At 50.6% G+C, this 11,716-nt stretch overlaps 1 protein-coding gene across 1 annotated transcript; it reads right to left on the bottom strand.

The window, feature by feature from the left end:
- Positions 1-1,566: 1,566 nt before the first annotated feature.
- On the bottom strand, positions 1,567-10,883 carry LOC119283903 (cytochrome P450 87A3-like). Its single transcript, XM_037563259.1, has 8 exons — positions 10,669-10,883; positions 4,778-5,102; positions 4,456-4,602; positions 4,157-4,306; positions 2,222-2,300; positions 2,016-2,122; positions 1,765-1,895; positions 1,567-1,669 (listed from the first exon to the last, which is right to left on the bottom strand). Exons 1-8 carry the CDS (start codon positions 10,881-10,883, stop codon positions 1,567-1,569), a joined length of 1,257 nt encoding a protein of 418 aa, XP_037419156.1.
- Between the last annotated feature and the right edge of the window lie 833 nt (positions 10,884-11,716).

Below are 11,716 nucleotides of genomic sequence, written 5' to 3'. Positions count from 1 at the left end.
CACACAAGGAACATCATATGAAATCTCGTAAATGCCCTTGACAGGTAGCTACATTCACACGTGGTGGCACAATTTATCCCGCACAAGCAGACAACACCGGACAGATCCGTCCCCGCAGTCACTAACGGGTACGGCGCACCACACCTGGCTCCCGCGTGTCATTGAGAGTTAGCGCGGCACCGCGGGTGTAGCAAGTTTGGAGACTATTCATTGATTGTCACATTAGACTCGATCCGACGGTCAGGATTGTTCCGTCTGAAGATCCAACGGGCGGCATTCGTTTGGACAAGCAATCCGACGGCCGAGAATCCAAGTGCCCTCAGAAGGCTCAAGTTCTTGCAAGACTTTTAACAATGGGATGGTGATACACAAAAATTGTATATAAGCAATGTGCACCATATTAACATCAAGGCTGCTCTTAAATAAGATGGTCACACATAATATATTAAATATAATTTGCCATTTAGCAGCGTCTGCCGTGGAACAAACGCTGCTAAAACTATTTGTTCTCCGGTAGAGCACTAGCTGCGTTTGCCAGCAAACAAGCGATGTTGGTAAAGGTTCCACATTTAGGTATTTAAGCACAACCATTTGTCTTTTGCCTTCCTGTTTATATGAACAAATAATTTTAGTATCTACTTAACTGTTAATTAACATAATATTGGAAAACTACCAAAAATTCATGAAATCTTAGCAGCGTTTTAGTGATACTAGACACTGCTAATGTGTACGCTAGCTGCGTTTCATTGCTCCTAAATGCTGTTGTCGTTGTTTCTTTTGCCTTCCAACTTGTATGAACAGATGATAACATAGTGTGAAGTACAAATTAGAAGACAACAACTTAATTTTAAAAGGATTTCTAAATAAATATATAAATTAAACATATCGTTTAGACCAACTAACCTTACTAGCATAGGCAGATAATATGAACGCTGCCAGTAGTGTACCTACCCGCGACGTTTAGTTTCCTCGGACGCTGCTAGCTGTTTACATTTGTACGCAAGCATGCAACACCACACTAGCAGCGTTTAAAATCTCCGGATGTTGCTAGTCATCATACGATCTACGACGTCCCCCCGCCGGCTGGATGCTGCTGGTATTTTGGAAATATAGTTGGTGCGTTCCTGGTCCAGACGCCGGAGATAGGAAAATCCTGTAATGGGTTTTTCTACTAGAGTTAGCACATAGGCTTTGAGGCGGAATAAAAAACCGTGTCAGGCCCATGTATGAAAACCGTCCGGAAGCTTGTTTCTGTACTAGCTAGGGTCTCTTCGTTGTCTCAAAAAAAAAAAAAAACTAGGGTCTCTTCGTCATTATGATGCAAATAACCATATTTATTTAACTTGATGCAAGACAACGAGGTCAAAGCCATCAACAAATAATGTACATAACATGGACCACTATGACAGAACCATTACAAGATATGAATTCAACACATATGCGACTAAATCGACTTCTTTAGCAATAACATCTTCAAGAAGAGAAGCGCGCGGTCCCGCCCTCGTCATGTCCGGCTAAACCTTGACATCCTGAGAAGTTTGATAGGCGTTCCATTTGGTATCTGCATCAATTAATTTTGCCGTCCTTTGTTCTGAGTCGAATGTGATAGCCGTGCGGGAACATAACATCCGCGCTACGAAATGCATCAGCTCCTTTCATTTCTTCCCATCTGCGTAGAAAGGTAAAATTACACACTGCATATCAACAAGCACGGTGCATGATCTAATTAAAGGCAACATGCTTTGAACTGCAAAAAGTATGCACCTATACTCCATCACCAAAATATGGAGGGTAAGTGATACAAACAGCTTGACAAACTCTGCGGCAGGACATGCCCTGATGCCTGCTCCGAATGGCAAGAAATTCTTCAACATTGTGCTGCGCTTTGACTCATCCTGCATTTTCAAATTTGTCAAATTTATTTACACCCACAACGTTAGTTCCAACAGAATCTCTCAGGTAGAAAATTGGGAATATAATTGAAATAATGCAGCCATTTCAATGTCTTCACTAACCATCCACCTCCATGGGTTAAATTTCAGTGGATCTTCGAACAATTCTTCGTTGAGATGAACTGCCATGGGGTTCACAATGACCTGCCACCCGGCTGGAATTGTGTAGCCTACGGGAAGAAGGAATCAACACATTTCTATGTAACTCTACTGCTTTGTTAGTGAACAAAAAAAATTACTATATTGCGTTGATGTTTATGAGTGTTCACCGTTGACTTGTACATCGGTGAGAGTTTTTCTGAATATTCCAACTACGGCATTGCTTATTCGAATAATCTCATTGGTCACCTTCAGTTGAAAAGGAAAATTTAGTCAAACTTAGAAACTACAGGTACTGGTGATGAATCCAGTTGTGATGCATGCAGAGACTATATGGGAAGCGTGGACAGGTCGTCGTCCACATTGCCCCACGCCATCCCGCAGCCTCCTCGAAACCCGACAGCCCCAGTCCCAAACCCTAGCCAACACCTCGCCGGCCGGCCGCCCGCAGCCATGGGCCGCAAAGGCAAGCACGGCTGCGAGGCTGGTTCCTTGTCGGGACGCTGCCGCGGCTCGCCATCGCCACCATGCCGGGCCCCCGCGCCGCCTGCCTTCTCCATCGCGCCCACGTCCGCCGACGAGCGCGATTGGCATTACATCCGCTCGTCGGTGTGCTGCCGTTATTGGGAGACGAGGACGCCGCTCCCCTGGAGCGACGTCCATCTCCCCAATAACTGGCATCTCTCCACCGACCGGGTCCCGATCCCGCCGGTCCCGACGAGCGGCCGTGAGCGCGACATGGAGATCGAGCGCCGCCGCCGCCTCCTCCCCGACGACCTCTTCTACGACCCCAGGTACGCCCCCGACTCCGGGCTCTGGGACACCTGGTTTTGTGACGAGCATGACACCAGGCGCGCGTCGTTCTTCGCCGGCACCTCGACGGGGCCGCGGCGGCCACGACAGGAGCACGCAGCGCCTGCTCCCCAGGAGCGCGGGCGTAGGCGGGTGCGCGGCGTCACGCCCACGCCATCCCCTCCGCCGTCTCCATCGCCACCACCACCTCCTCGCATGACGGAGGAGGAGGAGGCCCGTCTCATGGCGCGTGTCATGGAGGACTCCATGTACACGCACGATGAGAGGCAATGGGAGGGCCTGGAGGAGATGACGGCCCGCTTCGCTGCCGGCGAGGTAGCCATCCCCGAGGAGGAGGAGCCGGTGGCCGCGTTCCAGCAACTGCTGGGCCAGGGGTGGGGCTGGTCCTGCACTGCTCCGGAGATGGCCGGCCGCGTGGGCGTGAACTGGTGCCCCACTCCGCCGCGGTCACCGGAGCGGGAGGCGTCGCCACGGGAGGAGGTGGTGCAGGCACCTCCGGCCGTCCAGCCCGCCCCCATCTACCACGCACCGTCGGCCCACCTGTGGACGCCGCCGGCCTACGTCGACCTCGTCAGCGACGACGACGACACCGGCGGCCAGTGAAGACGGCGACGACCACGGCATCGACGGGCGCGGCAGGAGCGCGCGCGAAGCGTTTTTTTATTTTGTTTTTATATGTTAATTATGAAACTGGGCCTTTTAAGTGGCTGTGGAAACTGGGCCGTTTTGTGGCCGACCCCTATATATGTTTTATGTTTTTTTAAATGCATTTATTTACCTTTTTAGTTATTTCATTCTAGTTTTTATATTTTTTTTATTCACGTCCACCCCGGACACGATTTGAGGCGCGGCCGCGCGGTGGGCGCACGCACGACCCATCTGACAAAGCCGGACACGGGCGAACCTATCGGCGCTCCAAAGAGACAAAATCCAACCAATCCGGACGTCCGTTTAGGGTCGCGCAGTAGAGTTGGCCTTTATTGTCCAATCGTTCAACTGGTGCCCTGCACGGGCTGCATGGCACGGAAATCCATGGCCAAACCACCGATTAGTTGATTCAGTGTGTGCTCATGCATGGAGGATTAGATATTTTTTACTCATTGATTGATGATCCTTCCCGCGTACATAAGCACTAGCACGGCAAATCGTTTATCGCGGCGGCGGCAACTTTCATGAAACTCCAGCTATTAGGTTAAACAAAAGTACCCTTTTAATTTCTGAGAAAGTCTATAATACCCTTTAATACGAGTGGTCAGATTTTACTGGTACTCCATGTTACTCCGAGGGAGTACCAGGGTACCGTAAAAACTCTCACTTATTAACGGCCCTTCACCCTGCAGCTCTTGGACAATTACGTCAAGGAGGTCGCCATGTTTCTTCCCTGGTGTACTTAACCTCTCCGCCAACGTATCCCGTAGTATCTTCTGCACATTTTTCCTGGCCTACACGCGCAAGCATATTATTAATTAAAGTATCTCTTAATTGAAGGCTATACAAGTAGAGTAGGGCATTTTAATCCAGGTTTCTCAGTCCAAACTCAAAATATAATTGAGCACTTGAGATCTTGCAAACAAACAATTTGTATACCTACCTGCATGCATCGGTAAAATGGTGTCCCTGGGAAATATATTGGAAAGGAGAACAATCCTGTGAAAAGCGCATCGAACTTGTCCCTCAGTTCTCTTGACTTGGTGGAATCGAAACCAACGCACCTCCTCGTCACCATCTCGAACAGAAGCTGCAATATATATCAACAAATAGATAGATAGATAGATAGATAGATAGATAGATAGATAGATAGATAGTACTCCGTAGATAGCACCTCCATTTGTATATACACCATGCATGCAGGAGCAACTCAAATTACAGAAAGGAGAAATGGGTTTGAAACCAAGGGCAAGGCATGCACTTACGTCAGGCGCACCGCCGCGCACGTCGACGCTCGGCTTGGTGGCCCATGCAGCAAGGCCTTCCCTGACGGCGCCCTCCATCTCAGGAAGGAGCACCTCTCTGAGGCTTTGGAGGCCGAGCAGTGTGAAGGTGCATCTCCGAACGAACTTGTGGATTGTGCCATGGAAGGCTTGGATGCTCTTCTCACCGAATATCTTAGTCACTACCCAAGGGTACCCGATAGTGAACAAGGTGTCCTCGTGCTGAAACACAAATCGATTGACCTCTGCGTCGGTGGAAATAACTGCAGGCTGACCCAGCAAGCTTGTCTTGAAAACTGGGCCGTACCTGCACAACCAGTAATTGACCCGAAGCACTAGCTAGGACGATATATATACTAGTACTATGGAGAATCAGGTTGTTAGACTGTATTTCCATGTGTATATTGTGACGTTGTATACCACCTCATTATATATATATGTGATAGGCCACCCCTAGAGGGTTGTGCCGGTTCCTCCCAAAGCCTATTGTCTTACATGGTATCACGCTAGGTTACGTCCGCTTCCGCCTAAAAACCCTAAACCGCCGCCGCCGCCGCCGCCGCCACCGCTGCCGCCGCCGCGCCCGCCGCCGCCGTCGCACGACTGCTATGACGTCCGCCGCTGCGTCCGGCTCCACCTCCACCGGTTTTCTGTCGGCCTCCCTCGCGGCACTTCTCTCGAGGCCGCTGGATGCCGCCTCCCTTCAGGCGCCGATCGGGACACGGAGCGTCGGCTCCCTCTTCGCGCTCCCGCTGGCTGCTACTTCGCCCGGGCAGGCGCTTGTGGCCCACACCACCGCCGCCCCGTCAACCGCGGCTGTCGCACCCTCGGCCACTGCGCCGCTGGTGGCGGAGGATGTCGCGCCGGCAGGCTTCGCGGCGTCAACCGCGGCCATCGCGCCCTCTTTCACCGCGCCGGCTGCCCCTCCGACTGTCTCCACGGTGTTCTCACCTCAGCCAGTCTCCTCGATGGGATCGCAGCCGCCGCCGCCGTTTCACTTCGGCCATCTCATCACCATCAAGTTGTCGTCGGACAATTACATCTTCTGGCGCGCGCAGGTTCTTCCGCTTCTTTGGAGTCACTACCTGCTTGGCTATGTCGACGGCTCTCTCCCTTGCCCTCCTGCGCTGGTTGACAGCGTGCATGGTCCGGTCTATAATCCGGCTCACCGTGTCTGGACAGGGCAGGATCAGGCGAACCTCTCCTACATCCAGGGGTCGCTCTCTCCGGCCGTTGCTGGGCTTGTTGTCTTCGCCAAGACGTCCCACGAGGCATGGACTATTCTTGAGCGCTCGTTTGCGGCACAGTCGCAGGCTCGTGTATCTGGGCTCCGTCGCCAACTTGGGGAGTGTCAGAAGCTTGACTCCACCGCCACTGAGTTCTACAACAAAGTCAAGAGTCTCGCCGACACGCTGGCCTCCATTGGACAGCCCCTCACCGACTCCGAGTTCAACTCGTTTATTGTCAATGGTCTTGATGAGGAGTATGACGCCCTAGTCGAGATCATCAATGAGAGGGGCAACTCCACGCCCATGCCAGCACACGAGGTCTTTTCACGCCTCCTGCTTACTGAGCAACGAGTCGAGACGCGCCGATCCAGGGGCAACGGCGCCCTCTCGGCAAACGCCGCCACCACCCGCTAGGGGCTCCTTCGGGGCAGTCACCACCACCCGCCTCGGCCCCTCCTCCTACTGCGACGCTGCCAGGGGCTGGCGGTCCACGTGTGTGCCAGCTTTGTGGTCGCGATGGGCACTGGGCCTCGAAGTGTCACAAGCGCTTCCAGCGGGGTTTTCTTGGTCTTGGCAATGACGGGAAGGATACACGCAACTTTGCTCGTCAGGTCGCCATGGCTGATCGTCCGCCGCCGCAGAAGCCACAGGGACACACTCAGTCCTACTCCATTGATCCCCACTGGTACATGGACTCTGGGGCGACAGAGCACCTGACCAGTGAGATGGGGAAGCTTCACACTCGTGAACCCTACCATGGCTCCGACAAGATCCACACCGCCAATGGAGCAGGTATGCACATCTCTCATATTGGTCAAGCATCACTTCTCACTAGACATGCCAATAGGAGTCTTCAACTTCGCAATGTTCTTCGAGTTCCATCTGTGACACGTAATCTTCTTTCAGTTCCTAAACTCACTCGTGATAATAATGTGCTTTGTGAATTTCATCCTTTTGATCTTTTTATTAAGGATCGAGGCACGAGGGACATTCTTCTTAGTGGGCGGCTCTGCCAAGGTCTCTATCGTCTGGAGCATCCTGGCGTCGCTCGCGTCTTCAGTGGAGTTCGGGTATCTCCGTACAGTGGCATGCTCGTCTTGGTCACCCAGCCACACCTATTGTCCGGCATGTTTTGCGTCGTCATGAGCTTCCTAGTGTGTCTAGTAATAAAGATGTAGCAGTGTGTGATGCTTGTCAGCAAGGGAAGAGTCATCAACTTCCTTTTTCGGAGTCCAGTCGTGAGGTGAAACATCCTTTAGAACTTGTGTTTTCAGATGTATGGGGTCCTGCTCAGACTTCTGTTAGTGGTCATAATTATTATATCAGTTTTGTTGATGCTTACAACAGCTTTACCTGGCTTTATCTTATCAAACGTAAATCTGATGTGTTTGACATTTTTGTTCAGTTCCAAAAACATGTTGAACGCCTTCTCAAGCACAAAATTGTTCATGTTCAGTCGGACTGGGGTGGCGAGTATCGCAACCTCAACTCCTTCTTTCAGTCGCTTGGGATCACTCACCGTTTAGCATGTTCACATACACATCAGCAGAATGGTTCAGTAGAACGTAAGCATCGTCACATTGTTGAAGCTGGTCTGACTCTTTTGGCCCATGCATCTGTTCTGTTTCGTTTTTGGAGTGATGCTTTCACCACTGCATGTTTTCTCATCAATCGTACTCCCACTCGTGTTTTGAATATGAAGACTCCCATTGAAGTTCTCCTTAATGAACAACCGGATTACACCTTTCTCAAGGTGTTTGGGTGTGCTTGCTGGCCCCATCTCCGTCCATATAACAAGCGTAAGCTCGAGTTTCGTTCCAAGAAGTGTGTTTTTCTTGGTTATAGCTCTCTTCATAAAGGATACAAATGTCTTCATGTTCCCACTAATCGTGTCTACATCTCTCGGGATGTTGTGTTTGATGAGCATGTTTTTCCCTTTGCCAAACTCCCTGTGTCCACTACCGAGCCACCTGTCATGCATTCATCCTCTGTTGCTTCTGACCAATTTGATGATGTTGCATATTCTCCTCTATTGTTGCCTAACCATGGTGCAGGCACTGGTCGTGGGGCTCATTTGGAGATTCTGGAAGCGGCGTCTTCCTCTTCGTCGCCATCGCCTTCATCCTCGGCACCTTCTGTTGTGCATGAGGAGCACATGGCGCCCCTGCATGGCCTCGGTTTCCGTGCTCATGCACGGCCGATCGACGTCCTGGCCCGGTCGCCTCTGGCTTCTGGGCTGCCTTCGCCATCGTCGCGCCCTGCAACCCCGCCGACTGGGCCGGCCTCCTCGGTCCCCGTCTCGCCCAGGGCGTCGGGGCAGTCATCACCAGGCCTGGCCTCGCCCGCCCCTGCCTCGCCCAGGGTGTCTGGGCCCTTCTCACCAGGGCCGGCCTCGCCTGCTCTCGCCTCGCCAAGGTCGTCTGGGCCGGTGTCACCGGAGCTGGCCTCGCCCACCCTCGGTTCGCCCATGGCCTCTGAGCCCCTGTCGTCGGGCCAGTCTTCGCCATGCAGCCCGGAGTCGTCTGTCCCGGGCTCGCCTGAGGTGATTCCTGCATCTCCGGCGACCGTCACGTCTCCGTCACCTTCGCCTCCGCCGGCTCCTGCTGCTGCTCTACGTCCACATACGTGCAGTCGGAGTGGCATTTTTCAGCCTAAGCAACGTCACGATGGCACAGTTGCTTGGTTAGCGGCGTGCATGTCTGCTGCTCTCGCAGATCCATCCTCTGAGCCACGCACGTATCAAGCTGCTATGTGCATTCCTCATTGGAGAGAGGCCATGGAGCAGGAGTATCAAGCGCTTCTTCGCAATCAGACATGGACTCTTGTTCCTCCACAATCACGGGTAAATGTCATTGATTCCAAATGGGTTTTCAAAGTGAAGAGGCATTCTGATGGGTCCATTGAGCGCTATAAGGCTCGTCTAGTTGCTCGTGGTTTTCGACAGCGTTTTGGACTTGACTATGAAGACACCTTCAGTCCAGTGGTCAAGCCTACTACCATCAGACTTCTTCTCTCTCTGGCTGTTACTCGAGGTTGGTTTCTTCGTCAGCTTAATGTTCAAAATGCTTTTCTTCATGGTGTCTTGGCGGAGGAGGTTTACATGCGCCAGCCTCCGGGTTTCTCTGATCCGGATCGCCCTGATCATCTCTGTCGTCTGTCCAAGGCAATTTATGGTCTGAAGCAGGCTCCTCGTGCTTGGCATGCTCGTCTTGCAATGGCTCTTCGTGCTCATGGTTTTGCATCATCAACTGCTGACTACTCATTGTTTCTTCTTCAAAGGCTTGAGGTTACTATGCACTTGTTGGTCTATGTAGATGATATCATTTTGGTCAGCTCCTCTCAGTCGGCTGCTACTGCGCTTGTTCGCTCACTTGGTGCTGATTTTGCGGTCAAGGACCTTGGGAAGCTTCATTACTTTCTTGGTGTGGAGGTTACTTCTCGTGCTGCTGGTCTTGTTATGACGCAGAAGAAGTACTCTCTGGATTTGTTGCAGCAAGCTGGGATGCTTAAGTGCAAACCGACGACTACACCCATGTCTACCACTGATAAGCTCAATGCTGTTGATGGTGTGCTTCTTTCTTCTTCTGATGCGACCGAGTACCGGAGTATTGTTGGTGGGCTCCAGTACTTGACGATCAGGCGACCAGACATTTCCTATGCTGTTAACCGAGTCTGCCAGTATCTGCAGTCACCCCGTGACACTCATTGGTCTGCTGTTAAGCGGATTTTGCGCTATATTCGTTTCACGGTGGCTCATGGTTTGCATATTCGGCCGTCTGACTCTGGTTGTCTTTCAGCATATTCTGATGCAGACTGGGCTGGCAATCCGGATGACAGGCGATCCACGGGGGGTTATGCTTTCTTCTTTGGCTCTAACCTGATTGTCTGGAGTGCTCGGAAACAGGCTACTGTCTCGCGTAGCAGTACTGAGGCTGAGTATAAGGCTGTGGCCAATGCCACATCAGAGATTATCTGGGTACAGTCCTTGCTTCAGGAGTTAAGTATAACCCAATCACAGCCTCCTGTTCTTTGGTGTGATAACATCGGTGCTACATACCTTTCTGCAAATCCGGTATTCCATGCCCGAACGAAACACATTGAAGTTGACTATCACTTTGTGCGTGAACGTGTCTCTCAGAAGCAACTACAGATCAAGTTTATTTCTTCCAAGGATCAACTTGCTGACATCTTCACCAAGCCATTGCCTTTGCCACAGTTTGAGACTTGCAGGCGCAATCTTACCCTTCTAGATTCATTAGAAAGTGGCTAAGATTGAGGGAGGGTGTTAGACTGTATTTCCATGTGTATATTGTAACATTGTATATCACCTCATTATATATATATATATGTGATAGGCCACCCCTAAAGGGTTGTGCCGGTTCCCCCCAAAGCCTATTGTCTTACACAGGTCCATCGTATGTTTACTTTTTTGCAATGATGAGAAATGACAACTCCTAAATATAAGTTTTTGTAGAGATTTCACTATAGACCACACACGGATGTATATAGATGTATTTTAGAGGATAGATTCACTTATTTTGCTCCGTATGTAGTCCATAGTGAAATCTCTATAAAGACTTGTATTTAGGAACGGCGGGAGTAAATAGTAGTAGTATGATTAATTCAACAAGTGGTACACGTTACCTTTTCATCCTTAGTTTCAAAAAGTCTGGGATGTCCAAGGAAGGGCTTGCCTTGAGGAAGTCCAAGGTCTCACCAATAATTGGCACTCCCATGGAGCCGGGAGGAAGAACCCCGTTGCAAACTGGGTTAATCCATCTGTATACCCAGTGTAATAGCCATCCAATCACAAGTATAACCCCATAGAAAGCTACATATTGAGCAACAGAAATGTCCATCTCCAAGTCCAACTAGTAAGGAAATGAGGGGTGCAGTTATTAGTTGTGTGCACTGCGGACTGTACATGCTTATATATATATGGTTAGCGTGGGACAAAATAATTTTAAGGGGAGTACATAGACTAAACTACACCATGGCAAATGTGGTAAGTTAATTAGTACTCCATTCCTTCCGGTTTATAGGGTTTATCTTAATTTTTCTGTTTTTTCGTTTTATAAGTCACAATTTATTGCCTCAGAAAAGGTAAATATACCAGCCGGCACTGACTTAATTTGAGGACCAGATGGTATTAAGGGCGTGTTCTGAGCTCCTCCCACTCCACACTTCATAAATTCTTGGAGCAGATCTGAGCCGAACGAAATATCTCCGAGAAGCTAGCTTCAGGAAGCTCCGACTAATTGCAGTGCAAAAACGCGAAGCAGCGTCGGCCCAGCTCCACGGATTGGAGAATCGGAAGTTTGCTCAATTTACAAGGTGTTGCCACCGCCAAAGAAAACGGTTCGCTGCCCCCTCGCTCGAAGAAAAGAATGTAGCGATCTGCAGCGAATCGGTACACCTCTTCCCACGTGAATCGATGCACTGGGCCTGAATTAGCTGCCTCTAGCCGGCCCAGTCGGTGCCAAATGGGCCACAACCCTCCCAGCTGGGCTTCAGCGCTACAAGAAGCTGTCGATTCAAGCAGAACGCTTTCTGGATCGCCAGGTGAAGCTAGAAGCCACAAAAAGAAGCTGGATTTGAGAAGTTTTGTGAAGCTGGAGGAGATCCGAACACACCCTAAACGCATAAATTTCTTATTCCCTCAAAAGAACTACTCCCTCCTATATCCATAATA

This window comes from Triticum dicoccoides, chromosome 4A (genome assembly GCF_002162155.2).
Source record: "Triticum dicoccoides isolate Atlit2015 ecotype Zavitan chromosome 4A, WEW_v2.0, whole genome shotgun sequence".
Taxonomy (NCBI): domain Eukaryota; kingdom Viridiplantae; phylum Streptophyta; class Magnoliopsida; order Poales; family Poaceae; genus Triticum; species Triticum dicoccoides.
The sequence above is the reverse complement of the archived record's forward strand: the minus strand, read 5'-3'. Positions and strand labels throughout refer to the sequence as shown.